Source organism: Ursus maritimus, unplaced genomic scaffold (genome assembly GCF_017311325.1).
Source record: "Ursus maritimus isolate PB19 unplaced genomic scaffold, ASM1731132v1 scaffold_31, whole genome shotgun sequence".
Classification (NCBI taxonomy): domain Eukaryota; kingdom Metazoa; phylum Chordata; class Mammalia; order Carnivora; family Ursidae; genus Ursus; species Ursus maritimus.
The window spans coordinates 16,978,736-16,996,362 of NW_024425675.1; the positions used below are offsets into that span (position 1 = coordinate 16,978,736).

Below are 17,627 nucleotides of genomic sequence, written 5' to 3' on the forward strand. Positions count from 1 at the left end.
GTTAAGAAAGGCAAATCAGGAGTGGATTTGTTAATCTATCCTACTGATTTTCATCTATGCATCAAGGAATGAAGGAAAGAAGGTAATCAAATCAGTAGAATACCTCAGATCAGTCACCTACCAACTGGATAGTTGAAGCAGATTTGCCTCTGCCTGATTGGTCACTTAATTCAGAGTTGAGCGCAAGGTGGTGGGAATGTCCCACATGCCCATTAACCAAGGACACGCCCTGCTGGACGAGGATGGTTTACAATTAGTGCTGAAGCCGGAAGAACACAGGTGCAGCCTCTGTCAGTTTCATGGTCCTATTTCACACTTTGCCTACTGGCCAAAGCGGCAGGTGGCGCACACAAAAAAGCACTGGGAGGGGCGCCTGGGTGGCTCAGTCAGTTAAAGCGTCTGCCTTTGACTAAAGTCACAATCCCAGGGTCCTAGGACCGAGCCCCACCGCGGGCTCTCTACTCCACAGGAAGCCTGCTTCTCCCTCTCCCTCTGTCTGCCACTCCCTTGCTTGTGCTCTCTAATAAGTAAATAAAATCTTCAAAAAAAAAAAAAAAAGCACAAGGAGAATTTCATCATGATAAATACTTGCTAAAAATGTCTCACCTTCGAGAAGCACAGGACTGCTCTGAAACATCGTTCATATTCCAAATGCCTTAAGAATGAAACTTTAAATGTCTAGTTATGATTTTAAACGACTTGAACAGTGATAGTTTTTATGTTGTCTTTTGTAGTTACCGAAAAATTATATTTACTACAAAATTAAATTTTGCATTCTTTCTGATGGGGATACCAAAGGGATGAGAACTGAAACTATATTATACCCTGTAACTATGAAATTAATATTTTCAGAAATATATTCATCCACGAAAGCACTTGTACCTTCTAAAACATTTGCATTCCCTTTATTTTACTCCATATAATGAGTCTTGAAATGCTGGTCTTAAAACTCGTTCTAAGTTCCCTGACAAGTCCAAGGACAATGCGAAGAAGCTCCCCACATTTTTGGATGGCTAGCATTTATCACTCATTTCTATCCTGGTTAAATTTCTAATGGTTACACATAGGTTGATATGTTGACCTTGCCGTTTAATTTTCCCAGGCCGAGAATGCTAATCTATTGTGGACACAGGGGATCTATTATTGTCCTTTGTGCTTACTGAGATGAGAACCCCTTTTGTGGAGGTTGAGTTGTTGAACGTGCAAGGGTTGGGACTGTGATCAAAGCTAACATTCCTAATTTCTGAATTCCTATAGCATCCTGCTTCATTCAAAAAGAAAATTTTGGCTGCATTTTATTTACTGCGAAAAGTTTCAACTAGACGGAAAAGCTGAAAGAACGGAAATGTGCTGAGATACTCACTCCCAAGGTCGTACCATTAACATCTGACCACAACCATTTTACCACCTCTCCATCTGTCATCCCTCCGTCCATCCATAAAACCATCCTATTTTTTGATGCACAGAATTTGAATCTCGGATAAATTGGGGAACACTAATAGAGAAGTGCTGGATATTTTTAAAAACTCCTTAACTTGTCCCTGAGCACGGACATTATAAATTATGTGAACAAGGAGAAAGCCAGAAAATAAGTGGAAAACCACGGAGGACCGTAGAGCCTCAGGGCTCTGTAAGGAGAATTTGCTTTCCTTTAGTCTCCTAGAGCAGTTTGTAAGCATTTACCTTTTTAGCCATCCCACCGGTTACTCTACTGTCTGATAGGATAATGTGTAAGAGCAAAACAAATCCATTGAAAAATGATACTTCATTTTACGTTTCATCACAGACGTGGAAACTGACCAAATAAGGCCCAATGGATGCAATTATTCAGCTGAAAAAAAAAAAAAAGATCTGCCACGAATCCCATTTCTGAGCTCCTTGTTTTGATAATTTGAAATGCTCTTAGGATAGAAAATGATGGGTAATTTTGTGAATTTTCAAAGTTTTTGTCTGCATGTTTATTTGGTTTTGGTTAGGAAAGACATCCAAAACGCTGATTAGTAGCTAGGCCTTTGGGCCTCTTCATTCCAGACATGAAATAGTCCCCTGTTTCTAAACTAGCCACGAAGGTCAAATAGCGGGTTTTAACAAGGACCTTAACAGGCCAGCAACAGATGTTTAAACAATTAATAACCATACTTGCAGGGAAGCTGCCAGTCAGAATGATCTATGTATCCTGGAAATCAGAGCCCCATCCCTTACCTAGGGAACTTTATGAAGATGTCAATTACTTTTCGACAAGGACTTTGGAAATGAAAGATGCATATTATGAATCTCTAAAGAAAAAGAAAAAGAAAATTTAAAATATACCTTGGTATTTGGTGATACGAGAAGAATGAAACATTTTTCTATCAAAAAAAATCCATGGATGCCTCCAATTAATCCTAACAGTTTCCAAATATGGCCTTTGCTTTCATGGAAATGTCCAAACTCTGAGCCATCCTGCTTATGTAAACTAAGAACCTTTATTAAAAAAAGGGGGGGGGAGACACAAAGAAATAACTTTAGATGACTTAAATATTAATGAACAGGTCCGGTATTGAATATATTCACCTTTCCTTCTGGGGAACCCCATGACAACTGTGGAATCATTCAAAGCCCAGTTTGCTCTTAGTTGTAGGAATGCTTCCCCTACATGATTTGACCAGGGTCAAACAAAATGTGTACACGAGAAAAGAAAAGAGAACCACATTTTCATATATTCTCAGTCCTTTTACCCCCATCAAGAGTTCAATCCGTATCTGTTTACACAGCAAGTCTTTATAACAGATCCAGAAGAAACATAAAGATACATTTCATTCAAGGTTCATTCCCCCCATGCCCCACTGCAATTAAAGAAAACTTTTAATAAATGTTCAGATAAGTGAGAAATCTGCCTGAATGACTTCTTCCATGGAGTGTACACTGTCTACCCAGCAACACTGTCAGCTCTCTGGGAAACAAAAGGATACAGGAAATGCATTAGGAATTTTCCTCTAGTTGACTCACCCCATTGGTTGACCTCATGATTTCTTGTGAGCTAGTAAATCAGCATGTATCATATTCCCTCCCCAGGAGAAGGCAGTTTGGGAAACAGCCAGTGGTTTCTACATTTAGGATGTTACTGACCACCAAAGTAAAAAAAGGAAAAAGAAATTGTATGCATCCATTCTGTACCTATATGTGTTCATACGTACATGCATGTAAGTGTGCATAGACGTATACACATGAGTGCATGTGTGAGCGTACATATGTATCCAGGTATATACATTGAGTTTATGAACATAACTAAAAACCAATATATGTTACTCAACTTTTCCTTCTGGTAAAGACATTAAAGGAGACCCATCTAATATTAGTGATTACTATTATTTCATAAAATAATGGACACGGTAAGGTTACAAAACAAAGCAGAAACCCCACAATCTCAGAATAAAATGTAAACCTTTAAGTTGAATACATTTTGCTAGTGGAAAAAAGAAACTCAAGACAGTCGTATTTTTCTCGTTTCTGTGCAGCCCTGTGACCACCAGCCACAGATCACGGTCAGGAGCCACTGATTTTTCCAGCTTTCTAAACACTTGTACTGCACCTTTCTTCCTTTCCCCAGTAACCTTTGTCCATATCTTTTCCCTCAAATGAAACAGTCGCCTTCTAATTTTCATGAAACCTAGCTAATCTTTTAAGCTCCAGTCTGGAACACGTCTCTGCAGAGCCAGCTGACACCGCCACCCCCACCCCCCCAAGTCCATGCCTGCTGCCCAGAGCCGCATGCCCCCATTGGGGGAGGTTAGGAAGCCTTTGCTGTTTTGCAGAATCCTCGGCAGTGAGCAGCTCTGCAACCACTAAAGGGACCTAGGAAAAGGCCTTGTCCACTGCCTCAAGCCAATAAGCCCTGAAATATTTCCAGAAAATTAGATTACAAGGGAAATTAAAACAAATAATGGTTTCATTTTCCAATGCTCACTTTGTGATTTTCAGAACATCTAATAATTACTGAGCCTCTGAGCAACAAGAGTGACCCTGTAGGAAATTGCCAAAGGCCTGTGGAAATTTTTAACATCTCTGGCTTTGCAAGAGGGGGGTTCATTTGCCCATCATTATCCATCCCAAGAGATCTCAGAGGGAAGAAACAACCTCATCGGAGCCCCTTCTGCCTGAACTCTTGCATCTCAGATCTGACAAAGAGCCTCAGAAGAATTCAGCAAAGAGCCAGCTTCCTGGGGCTTACACTTTCCTTAAGGAAAATCTAGATGTTCGTAGGCAAAAAAGAAATTCATTTTCATGGTTCAAATGAAAAGAGCTTACTGGTGGTGCGATGACAGAGGTGTGGGCAGCAAGGGGAGGAACAAGGGACAACGAGCCGCCCAGAAGCTAGCAGGCCTAGGAAACCATTTTCACGCTCAGGGCAGAAAGGGCAAGGGTTGGAACTAATGTTTCTGCAGCTCAGGGGGAGGTGGAGTGGGGGTGGGGGGGCTCCCAGGGAGCTGTAGTACTGTAGGTAATCAGCTGCTTCTAGAGCAAGTGCAGAGCCAGGAGCCCGTGGGGAAGAAATACCCCTGCTACTCTCTCCTCCGCTTTTCTGTTGTGCCTCCCATTGGCTCAATCCAAACAACAATTCAGCCCACAAGGAAGCTGAGGAGGTGCCATCTTCTGGGGCAGGAAAAAAAACAGCAGAGAGGGCAGAGAAGGGACAATGAGCGTTGGGGACAATTGGAGAAAACAGCACAACATCTCGCAGCCCATTCATTTTTATTTAACAGATAATTAGTGGATACTTCCTGAGTTTTTCTTAATGGGAATCTGCATCTGATTACTGTTTTTTGTTTATTGCAAAAATAAGAATAATACGTGGTGAACCTAAGGATTGATTCTCTCATTTCCCCTGTAAGTGCTTTGGGGAAATGATACTTATTTCCAAGGAAGACACTGGCCAAGTCACCGTGAAACTTTGCCTCCAGTGACTCAATGGAAATGGAAATGAGAAACACCCCATGGAAAAACAGACAAGAGCTACCTGAGGGATAAGGTGGAGCAGAGCGTCCCCAGAAAGCGTCCCGACGGCCAGACCCACGAAGAGCTGTAAAATAAGCCTGTAGTTCTCCTCACAGCTGTGGAATAGAATCAGCGTCGTCCCGAGCATGGAGCCCAGTGTGAGCAAGGCCACGGCCGCTGTGCTGTAGCCATATTCTAAGCCAAACAGAGAGTGCAAAGCAGTCAGAGCTCATCATCCGATCAGTGGTGCCCCAGCCAGTGAAAATGCCAGAAAAATCCATCTTGCAATACAGCTGATAGGGATATGGATTGTTATGTGAGCGTTTGAGTGCGTAAAAGGTCTTCATTTTTAAAGGAAAAGAATGAAAAGACTTTCACCATTAACCTTGTTACTTTGAAGTGACCCCAACTACCCCCTACTAAAATCACTACAGCAACAAGGACCTAGCCAAAGAAATTAACTTCTCTCACTTTAAACCACAACATCTGCGGCCATACACTGGTAATGATTTCCTTCTAATGCCGTTTAAACCTTCTGAAGTCAAGGAAGCAGAGTTGCAGAGGGAGCACAGGGTTTGGGGCCGTCGAAGACCTATGCTGCTTTCTGTACAAGATGACTACTTTCTTCCAAAAGTTCTTAAAATTATTCATAATGTCAAAAGTGTTTATTATTCTCAGTGCCTAAAATGAGCGCTTGTATTAGGAAGAGCTGATCAATGAATGCGTAATAGTTGTTAATATGAATTTCGACAGCCTACATTTTAAATTATTGCAATCATGTTTTAGAACCTCTAAATTGATCCCATGTTTCTAGGTTTCTAAATTTTCAAAAGATAATCAGGAAGTGTAATTTTTAAGATTACTCAAACAAAAACAAACATGAATGAGGGAAGAAGCAGCAAAGAAGGAAAGAGATGAAAAGAGAGTGGAGAAAATGGCTTTCAGTTTCAAGTACAGTTGACCCTTGAACAATGTTAAGCTAGAGAAAAGAAAATGTCATTAAGAAAATCGTAAGAGGGTATGTCTGGCTGGCTCAGTTGGTTGAGCGGGTGACTCTTAATCTCAGGGTCGTGAGTTCAAGCCCCACGTAGGGCATAGAGCCTACTTAAAATAAAAATTAAAAAGAGAAAGAAAAGAAAATCATAAGAGAAAATACATTTACAGTACGGTACTGTATATATGTATTTAAAAATCTGCATATAAGTGGACTTGTGCCATTCAAACCCGTCTTGTTCAAGGGTCAACTGTGTAAATGATTTGGGGATAAAGAGTTTTCCAGGCCACCATTTTCCTTTGGTTGCAAACATTCAGAGCAAATACTCTGTCTTCTACTTATTTAGAAATTACTAATAAGCCACAGCAAATTGATTTGTAAACAATGAAGGAAGGCAATTACAAAATTAAACCATCATTTCCTTTAGTGACTACAGATAATAAGTTAAATCCAACAATTCAGTTATCATACTAAATTAAAGCCCATTGTAGATTTTAAGAAACGGCCATCTTAAAATTTGTTAAAATAGGAAATATTCTATTCTTATCATTCTTGTACTTTTCTGAAAGGTTAACCTTTATTGTCTTAATGATACTAGCTGGCAACATGGTAATAATCTTGTGTTTTTAAGAGGACTTTTATTGAATTATAAGTTCTAAATTATACAGGAGTCTAATATTAAAACAGTGTCAGCAATGTACTCAAAAGAGGCAACAAGCTTTCAAATTTTAATTTTCCCACTCTTAACACCATGCTTCACTTCTAGGAAACCTCTGTAAGGCTGTTGTTGTACAATGGATATAGAGTTACGGTTTTGCAAGATGAGAAAGTTCTAGAAATTTATTGCACAATAATGTGAAAATATTGAACTATACACTTAAGAATAGTTAAATTTCATCTCAATTTCAATTTTTTACCACAGTTAAAATTTTTGTAAATAGTAGAAATGGTTTGGAACGGTCATAGACCCAGAGGTTTTATTTTGTTCTGACTTAATAAAAATACCTATGTTATAAAAACATCCCTGGAGATACTTAACCAAGGTTCATATCCCACTCTTCCACAAACAGCCTCTATATTGGAATGTCATTCTTCTCACTGAATACATAAATTAAAGACATTCAAAGGATGTCTAATAAAGTTCAAAGTTGCCACATTTTTATGATAGCTACAGAAGATCAGAGAATGTTGAGGATTCACAGGCATAAATTAAGGTGTGGCATTTCCCAGACAAAAGGCAAAGTTTTCCAGTCCTTTCCTATTCTTCTACTCCTCTTCCCTTTGTCCTGAGGGCAACTACAGTGTGGCCTTGGAGGGGAAGGGACCCTTCCTAACTTGAGAGCTTAGAAATCTGTTTAGGTCCTCTGTGAATCAGATTTCACCCACTCTCGTGAGGCAAAGAGAGCCTGAAAACCATAGAATCTGACATTCATGGCCACGGGACTCTGCTCATCACCCCAGGTCCTCACAGAGGTGTCATGGTGTCCCGACTGGAGTCAGGCAGCCTGCAGACGGGTTCTGTATAAATGTTTCCCATCATTACAGTAGAACTTGACCTCATCGTTAAATTCCTAGCCATTCTTGAGAGCTTGTTTGGAGGTTCTAGCAGGGAAGCGCAACTACTGGTATACCCTTGACCGAAGAACGGTCCTCCTCTATCGGGGAAGGTCGTCCTCTTCGACCAAGCATGCAGCTTCGGGAGGGACACACATGGAGTGGTGAGGGAGGAAGGGGACACCCGCCTAGCCAGCCAGATCAGCTGAATCAACCCTGGCGATCAACGGGTTGACAGATGTTGCAGCCAGATAGCCCTCACATCCAAATTCCTAGCCATTCTTGAGCAGCTCCCTTGAACAAGTCTGAACCTGATTTACACATCCTGGAAACCCACGTGCAGGTGGTGCTTAGAGGTCAGGTTCCAACACAACACTGCTCTTCCTAACATCTCCCCTGCCTCTGTCTTCATCCCACATTTTCCGTTGTTTACACCTTTCCCTTAAGTTACATAATGCAACATTTTAAATTCAGCACAGTAATGCTTTTCTGGGTTCTATGGTAAGTGTGATTTCTCTGAATTGTTCTCAGGAAGACCATTCCGCAGAAAGTCCAGGTGTTCATTAGAAAGATACACATTTCTCACAGATCTTCAGTTCAGAAAGCTATTTCCCGGGTGCCCGTATGTAGCAGATACTCTGCCCAGGGCAAGTGGGGGGGGGGCATGTAAATATGTTCATGGAGGCTCCTAGGTGCCACGGTCTGTCCCCCTTCTCCATTTCTGAGCTATCGCTGACCACCAGGTGCTGAATTATTTTGTTTTACAGGTTTAATGAAGCTTTTTTCCCTTCAGTGAACGTGGAGTCTTAGATATGTAGGTCTGGAAGGTTTTTGTTCACATAAAATCTTCAAATGAACCACTTAATGCTGCAGAATTCCCAGTGTGTTAGAAGTGCGTAGCTGGACAGTTCATCCCTGATGGGCATTGCAAGACTGTCTCAAAGAGAAAGAAAATGCTCTGAAAAAGCCTGCATAAGGCCCTCAGATCACTGGTAATAGTTAAAGCGTGCTTGTGTTAACTGTCACATTTTTGCTATCCATCATGGATATTTTTGGCCACGATTTCTTCTTCTTATAAACATACAGTGCTTTCCGTTACAGAACATATGTTTGTACACATTATCCCATTTGAAACTTACAGCCTCCCTGGGAAGCGTTATAGCGGAGCTCACCTACTGTAGTGAATCAGGGGGTTACAGGTGAGGGCAAATATCCAGCCTTTACTTCCTGCAGGTGCCGGCCAGCTCTGGGAGGCTGGCAACTCCCTCCACGGTCACTTCCACCCCACAGGAGCTCTTTGGTTTACCCCAGCGTGCCTTTGTTTTTTTAAGTGCATCACAACGTGTGAAAGGATGGGAAGCTCAGGGAAATAAAGAGAGCTTAAGACCACTGAGTTGGCTGAGGCTAGAAAGCAGGACTCAACTTTACATCTCTGGTCCCATCGCTAATGTTTTTCTCTTATACCATGCCACTTCTCAACTAGAAACTTTGAAGTTGGTCCATGACTGAGTCCAATAGAGAGGATAAAATCAATTTCTGTAACTTACATATAAAATAGAAAATATTCAATGAAAGGTAATGTAGCATAGTGGCTGACAGCAAGGACTCTGGGGCCAGCTTGCCGGGTTTTAAATCCAGACTTCATCCCTTACCAGCTGTGTGTCCTTGGGCAAGTCACTTAACTTCTAGGTGCCTGTTTCTTTATCTGTAAAATGGGGACAATAATAGTGTCTAGCTCATGGTGGTGTTGTGAGGATTGAATGAGTTGAGAAACGTAAAATGCTGAGAATAGCGCCTGGTATATAATACGTATCCTACGGTCACTGTTATTACATTATGTGCACTAACTTTCCCAGGGAAGAAGCACAACTTACTCTCCAGAGTGGTGGGTGGCAGCTTTGCTTGTTGGTTCTCAGGGAGCTGGCAAGAGCAGCTGAGTAATTGCTGGATGATTCCCGGACTCATTCGTTTAAAGTCTTCCTTGGAAATGGGTGAAAGGCTGTTCTGCAGAAATATCTCTGCCAGCTGCCCCGCAGAGAAGCAAGGCTGTAGGGGGAAAACATCGTTACTAATCTCAGCAAACAAATTTCCCATCGATTGCCATTCCTGAGAAGTCAGAGCTAAACAGAATGGCTAAACAGGACACCAGAAGCCATTGCTACATGTTTTCCCCCGCAATCTTTTGTGCATGCATAATTTCCAAGGATTATTTTAAACCTCTGATCTCACTTTCATTTTGAGTATCATGTAGTATGAGTTTTGCACCCTTCCTCCTTTCCTGGAAACATGGACGGTATTTTACAACACGTTGAATGGTTTTATTACCAGCCTTCTAAGGCAGCCTTGATGCTTTCCTTTTTTTTCTTTTCAGTGGGGATAGCTTTGTCTCAACAAAGTCGAGATTTCATAAGATAAACAGGAGCTCGGAGGTAACGAGATCATTGTCTTTAATATTCTCTGATTGAACAGCCTGTGTAGGCAACATGTATTTTCAAAAGCAATAAAAGTAAATATTTTAAACAGTGAATGCTGTGTCAACCAGCATGTGTGTAAACACTAAATAATGTGGATACCTTTGTGCCTGACCTCCCTTCTCCACAAAAACTGTTGAAATCCTTATTATTGTGCACTGCTGCTTCTCTAAATCCTTGCAGTTTTTCTTTGTTGTACAGACATAGTCATAAGAGATAAGGATTACAGATAAACCACAAATGCAACAGGGCTCTCCAAATTGCCACAAGGAATTTGTGCAGAAGTGTTCAGGGCTGATTTTGTGTATCAAAAATTACATTTAGAAGTTTTAATGTGTCTATAGTTCCATGAGCACAAATGGTGGAAGCAAACCCTAGTGCAATGTCTGCGAGCTTCAGTCACGATCAATAAGGTATTTGAAGAGAACCAGTGATTTACCCAGCGTGTGGGATTTGCTCTGCTGGAGAATGTAGGGATTTTTAACAAAAGCACAGTGCTGATCAGAAAATGATGACATATTTGCTGGGTTTTCCCCACATACATTTTTGGGGGGATGAATCCACGAATAAAAAACGTTTTATCCCGGGGCGCCTGGGTGGCACAGCGGTTAAGCGTCTGCCTTCGGCTCAGGGCGTGATCCTGGCGTTATGGGATCGAGCCCCACATCAGGCTCCTCTGCTGGGAGCCTGCTTCTTCCTCTCCCACTCCCCCTGCTTGTGTTCCCTCTCTCGCTGGCTGTCTCTGTCTCTGTTGAATAAATAAATAAAATCTTTAAAAAAAAAAAAAAAACGTTTTATCCCGATCAGGAGATGTTTGGTTGCAGGGAAGAGAACCCATTCAAATCAGTGAGAACCAAGAGGAGATGGTACTGGAAGGACGCTAAGGATCTCTGAGATTGAAAAGGTAGCCACACCTCAAAAGGAACTCAACTTGAAGCTAGAAAATCAGAACCAAAGATGTTTCTGTCTCTGTGTCTTTGGAGCCAAGTATTTTCTCCTGTTTCCTGCTGCATATATCTATTTCCTTTCGCGGTCCAGTGTTCTCTCCTTTAGTAAACACACGGCCATATAAGCCCCAACGCTGAAGCGACCTCTCAGCCCACAAACCCAAGACTGCGTTGAGTCTGCAAGTCCCGACAGATCGGATTGCTTCAGCAAAGCCACAGACGGGCTCTCTCGGGTCAGACGTCCCTCGGTTCAATCAGTATTGCCCACGAGAGAGGAGGTGGAATCATACTGTTCAGACATGGCTGCCAGCCTCACGCCTGTGGGTGAGGAAGGCATTTCTCAGAAAAGGACTGGGCAAAACTCCAAAAGGTTTCTACTACAAAAAAGCAACAACAGAAAGTTAAACTTGGGTTTTTCTTTTTCCCTTTGTCAAAATAATTTGTGCCAAAGACACAAATTTGCACCATTTGTTACTAATGGAATATAATTACTTCGCCATTAAAAATACTGACAACAACAAAGGGAAACTGGCAACAGACTTTTGATGATGAATCCTTTGTAATAAACATTCTCATTGAAAAGTGCTTGACTGGTAAGTAAAGCAGTGCAGAGACAAACATGAACAGAATGTCATGCATCTTTCACCAGTTCACTGCCAAGAAACTGAAGCCTTCTGGTCTTCGACTACCTTCTCCTGCAGTACGGATATTCTATTAGAAGCTTCTGTGCCCTGATCTTTATTTGCTATTCCTGTGCTATTTAGGTCATTTGTTTGTTTTAAATTTCTTCTGAAGTCACTAACACAAACGTCCTTAATGGTGATTCATTATATTCTATAAATCTGAAACCCCAAATGTGTTTAATAAAGAACAAAACGGATGAAAATTTAGATTACCCAGCCAATAACCTTTACAATGTCTTTATTCTTTTGCATAAAACTTCGATATATGTGTGTCCTTGTTTTGATGTCATCAGACTTCTATGGTAACTTTATAAACATATTCTAAAACAGTAGTTCATGAACTTTAGTTTTGAGAATCATTTGGAGGGCTTGTTAAAAGAACGCTGGGCTCTACTTTCAGAGTTTATGATTCAGCAGATGCTGGGGTGGGATCTGAGAATTTGCATTTCGAAGGAGTTCCCAAGTACAACACTTTGAGAACCACTGGTCTAAATAACATAGGCAGGATCTTCAGGTCTGGTCTATCTTAGGGTCCTATCAAGAATCACGAGGAAAGGGGCGCCTGGGTGGCACAGCGGTTAAGCGTCTGCCTTCGGCTCGGGGCGTGATCCCGGCGTTCTGGGATCGAGCCCCGCATCAGGCTCTTCCGCTAGGAGCCTGCTTCTTCCTCTCCCATTCCCCCTGCTTGTGTTCCCTCTCTCGCTGGCTGTCTCTATCTCTGTCAAATAAATAAATAAAATCTTTAAAAAAAAAAAAAGAATCACGAGGAAAGTGACATGTTGGGACAGAGAAGAGCCATTTGCATTCTTAGCACAAGGAAATGACTATTACTGTTCTTAGAAGTCACATGCCTTAAGTAGACAGATCGTAAATTTTAAGAAACAATTTTCATTCTTTATGAAGATAAGGTCTCATGAGGCAAATTTGCTCCCTTCCTAAAAGCCAGCCCTGATGAAGCATCTAAGAAGATTCGACAAAGATTAACATAGGCATCAGCTCTCTTCACTATGAGTTGAATACAATTAGCATGAGTTTGAAAGAATCAATGTGAATACATGTCTTTATGTCATATATATTTATTTATATCGTATCTTTATCATATATACGGAAGTAACAGAAATCTACTTTTTAAAAAATCTAATATTCTAATTAATAATCTATTTTTGTCTAAAATCAAAACAAGCAAACAACAACAAAAAAAGAGAAACAGACTCGTAAATATGGAGAACCAACTAGTGGCTGCCAGAGGGGAGGGTTGGGCAGAATAGATGAAGGAGATTAAGAGATACAAACTTCGGGGGAGGGAGGGGGATATAGGATACTGCCCAATCATGTATACATAACTCACAGGAACAACATTCTGCATGGTTAAGAATCTGTAAGGGTTTCTGCCCTTTTAAGGTACAGTACTTTGCTCACCTAAGATACAAATAACAAAAATAATTTTATTTAAATCAACATTTCCCAAACAATAGCACAGCTATTAAGAGCACAGAATATGTTATTAGACAAACTATGTGTATGTCCTAGTTTCTGAGAACTGAAGTAATTATTTATTAGTTCCATGTCTCAATTTCCTCATCTGTAGTATGGAATAATGTACCCTAACCTCATATAGTTGTGATAATAATTAAATGAGGCTATGCAGGCGAGATGGTGCTATGTCTGATACATTGTATATCCTCAATAAACATAAGCCATGTTCATGGAACATCAGTTTATCAGGATCTTAAACAGTTAGGCTTGGGAAGAATTCTGTAGTCAAAGTTTGAGAAATGCTGGATTCAATAAGATTAAAGAAGTTTATTTGCTGAAGGACCTCCCCAGATAACTTACTATGCTACAGGGCAATGTGCATTTCTACTATTTCCCAGACCCAACTTGACCATAGCACCCCGTTTCAAGGAGCATTAAGATCGACTAGTGAATGTACTTTGGAGCACAGCTTTAGGAAAAAGCAGGTATGTTTGTTAGCTCCTATATCACCTTTTCTCAAAAAACTTCTCAGTACTACCTACTATACAAATATTTCTCTGTTACTCACAGATCAAAGTAAGCTTTTCATAACCTAATCTATGTTTAAAGCGTTCATTCGTCACTGTAAGTATATATGTAATGTCTGTATCACCCTACGACCTTGTAAGCTCCAAAGGAGTTGTGCCTATTTTTGTTCCTCACTGTATCCCTAATGCCCATGATGGTGGGCACATAGTAAATGCTCAGTATGTTTGCTGAAAGAATTATTTGTGCATTCAATATAGACATAAGGGAGGAAAGAGTTTTATATATATACGTATATCTCCCGTATGTCTATATTGAATGCACAAATAATTATATATGTTTTTCCTACGTATCTTGACCTCACGTTTATGTCTACAGAGATCTATTTGTAGAAGAAAAAACCCATGACCACTCTGTAGAAATAGAATATTTTTACATTTAAGGAAATACACATTATCCTTTAAATTTTCCACAACTCTTGTAGAACTTTCACAACTTTGACAGTAGCAACTGATGGTATAAGAATAATGACCATACCTCATCCCAAGAAGCTGAAACATCATTTGTCCCCTGGCCCGTGGATACAGATAGATTAGGGTAGCCCCAATCATAGATTGTTAGGTTGTTTTGTTTCCTTCGCAGTTGGTGGATTTTATCTTTTCTGATACAGGTTCTTTTGGTCCAGAGAGTGTTGAGGAGTTGGTCTAGTTCTAGAAATTTCACACAAAGTCTGGCGTCACATAAAATAAAGATAAGTCAAATCTCAGGATAATAACAATTTCTTATGGCCACAACATAGATACTTTGCTAAAAAATTTGGTTCTAATGAAAAGTCAGGATGTTACTCTGAACAATAATAGAAGAACATTTATACTTCATGTGAATATTGATTGCCTCACAAGAGTTTGACTAAGCTTTGGGGCTAAATCAGCCTGGCAAAGATGTTCCCACCATTTTTATCTCCTAGAGATGATACAATGGGCAATTCCTCCAAAGAGATACCTTCTCTTGAGCCAACTATTTCTTTTTCTAGGAGGGGGGTGGGAGAATGGGATAGACCGGTGATGGGTAGTAAGGAGGGCACGTATTGCATGGTGCACTGGGTGTTATACGCAACTAATGAATCATCGAACTTTACATCGGAAACCGGGGATGTACTGTACGGTGACTAACATAATATAATAAAAAATCATTAAATAAAAAAATAAAAATAAAAATAAATAAAAATATTAAAAAAATGCAAACAAAAGAGAACTGGCCTAATCCTTGGGAAATTTATTTCCTTGAGGTACTACAGATATCCTTAGATTAACTATAACTTTCCTTTGATTAAGTCAATAAAATTATTTTCCTTTTAAGGGTCTGTTTATACAGAAACAAGAAAGGAAATAAAAGGGATCTGAGATTGTAGAGACATCTGACTTTGTTTTCTAATGCTACTGTGGTATGGTTGCCAGTTTATAGATTACAGTTTAGTTTCCCTTAGTAGAGCTCTAGGCTTTTAAAATTGATACAGAGAATAATAAAATATAATGGTGAATTTCTTTGGATTTATCCATCTTCTCATTTGTGAAGACAATGTCCCTGGTATTTTCCTGAATGTTATCATCAAGGACAGGAGAAATTACAAACTAGAGTTATTACAATATTTCATTTTAAATGACTGGCTTTCAGTGAAAAAAAAAATACAAGACTTGCAAAAAAAAAAAAAAAAAAAAAGGGAAAGTGTAACCCAGAATCAGGGAGGAAAGCAGTAAATAAACAGGTCTCTGAGTATTCCCAGGTGTTGGATTTAGCAGAAAAAGACTTCAAAGCAGCTATTATAAGTGAGCTTAAGGAACTAAAGGCAATCATATTTAAAGAATTAAAGTGTGACAATAATAAGTCAGCAAATAGAAGAAATAAATTCAAAATTATATAAAAGTCCAAATGGAAATTCTGGTGTTGAATACAATAAGTGAAATGAAAAATAATCACTAGAGGAACTCAACAGCATATTTGAAATAGTAAAAGGAAGAATTACTGAAAATGGAGATAGATTAATAGAAATAATCCAGTCTGACGAATGAGGGGGAAAAAGATTTTTTAAAAAAGAACAAATTGAGAGACGTACAGGACAACAGCAAGTATACCAACCTATACGTAATAACGACCACAGAAGAGAAAGCTACAGAAAAAATGTTGGAAAAAATAATGTCAAAATTATCCAAATTGGATGTTAAAAACTTATTCTACATGTTCAAGAAGTTTAGCAAACGTCAAGTAGGATAAATATAAGAAGATCCACACCCAGATACATTGAGGCAAAATTGATGAAAGTCAAAGAAAAAGATAAATCTTGAAAACAGCAAAGAAAAATGACTCATCACATACAGGGATCCATCAATACAAATAGTACCTGACTTCCCATCTGAACAACAGAGACCAGAAAGTAGCGGATGTTATACTCCCAGTGCTAAAAGAAAAGACTGCCAATCAAGAATTTTATATCCAGCAAAACAATTCTTCAGACATAATGGTGAAATAAAATCATTCCCAGATAAACAATAAATGAGAGAATTCATTGAGAGAAGACTTGTCTTATAAGAAATACTAAATGAAGTTCTTCAGGCTGAAAATAAATGATCTAAATGGTAAGATGAATCTATATAGGAAGAAAGGAAGAGCACAAGAAGGGTAAGTATGTGGGCTAATAAAAAAGACAAATTTATATTTTTCTCACTTATTCTCTAAACTCAATGAGGAAACACTACAGGCTTTTCTTTCAAAGTCAGAAACATGATAAGGATGCAGTCTGTCGTTGGTACTATTTACCATTATATTGGGGTTATCAACCAACATAACTAGATAAGAAAGAAAACAGAGATACAAGAATTGGAAAGCAAGAGACAAAGCTACATCTATTTCGAGATAATATGATTATATATACCTGAAAACCATTAAAAAATGCAAAAATAAAATAAAAATTTAATAATGGAGGAGGTTATAAAATTAGTCTATAGAAATTAAAACCCTTGGTATATACAAAGAACCAGTTAGAAGAGATAATGAAAGAAAGAACTTTATTTAAGACAACCAAGAAGAAAGCTAAAAGCCTAAAAATAAATGTAGCAGGAAATGTCTTTCTCCCTCTCCCTCTGCCCCTCCCTGCCATGCTTGTGCACGCTCTCTCTGTGTCAAATGAATAAATAAAATCTTTTTAAAAAAGATAAAAAAGTATTTGGAGAAAAATTGATTCCGAGTCTGTACAGGAAATGTACAAGATAAACTTGGAATATCTTATACTAGACAGCAAGGAAGATAGAAAATGTCATGAGTTTTGTCAAAAGGACTTAGCAGCCAACTTGATCATGATCCCACTGGTCAAAAAGGGAACAATTTGAGCACTAATTAGGATAATAATGACAAAAGATTGAGAGATTTGAAATCAAAATGATATAAAAAGGAAAGTTCATGGTTCTTCTTTGAAGGATGCAAGGAAATGTTATCATTTTGAAAAGTGCTAAATTAAAAATCAAGAATTTATTCTTATTTTAAGAACCACAGTAAAGTGAAATTGTGATGAGGGGAGGTTTTCCATTACAGAATTATTACACTAATAAATGAAGAATAAATTAGTAAATTAGAAGAACTCCATTTCATAAGCTGTAAGTAATCAATCTACACAATTATCAACATTGTATGACTTCCTAAAAAGAGAGACACAACTAGATGGTATGTACCTTCTGGTAGAAGGTACTGACTACAAGACAGTATCCCCCAAATAAATAATCAAACATCTGTATCAACAAATATACATGAAACACAGTGCAGCAGGGTGCATGCAACAGACATAGGAGACTCCCCTGAAGTGCCAGGTTCTACTGGACAAGGGCCACTGCACTGCAGGGCACTCCAGGACCTCTTCTTCATAAGGCCACTACTTTCAAAGGCAGGAGATGTAGCTCACTTTCCTAACACACAGAAACAGACACAGAGAGTTAGACAATATGAGGAGACAGGG

The 17,627-nt window shown here is 39.3% G+C and overlaps 1 protein-coding gene across 3 annotated transcripts in view; it reads right to left on the bottom strand.

The window, feature by feature from the left end:
* The window catches only part of SLC39A12 (solute carrier family 39 member 12), a 73,476-nt gene that overhangs the window by 37,580 nt on the left and 18,269 nt on the right, over window positions 1–17,627 (bottom strand). The window contains exons 4-8 of one of the 3 annotated variants that reach the window (XM_008692053.2): window positions 14,162–14,334; window positions 9,397–9,568; window positions 4,997–5,169; window positions 2,311–2,463; window positions 122–229 (exon numbers count right to left, since the gene is read on the bottom strand). In XM_008692053.2, coding sequence (XP_008690275.1) covers window positions 122–229; window positions 2,311–2,463; window positions 4,997–5,169; window positions 9,397–9,568; window positions 14,162–14,334 — 779 coding nt within the window. Of the gene's footprint in view, window positions 1–121; window positions 233–2,310; window positions 2,464–4,996; window positions 5,170–9,396; window positions 9,569–14,161; window positions 14,335–17,627 lie in introns of all 3 variants that reach the window. The other 2 variants (XM_008692052.2, XM_008692054.2) reach the window with 2 other exon arrangements.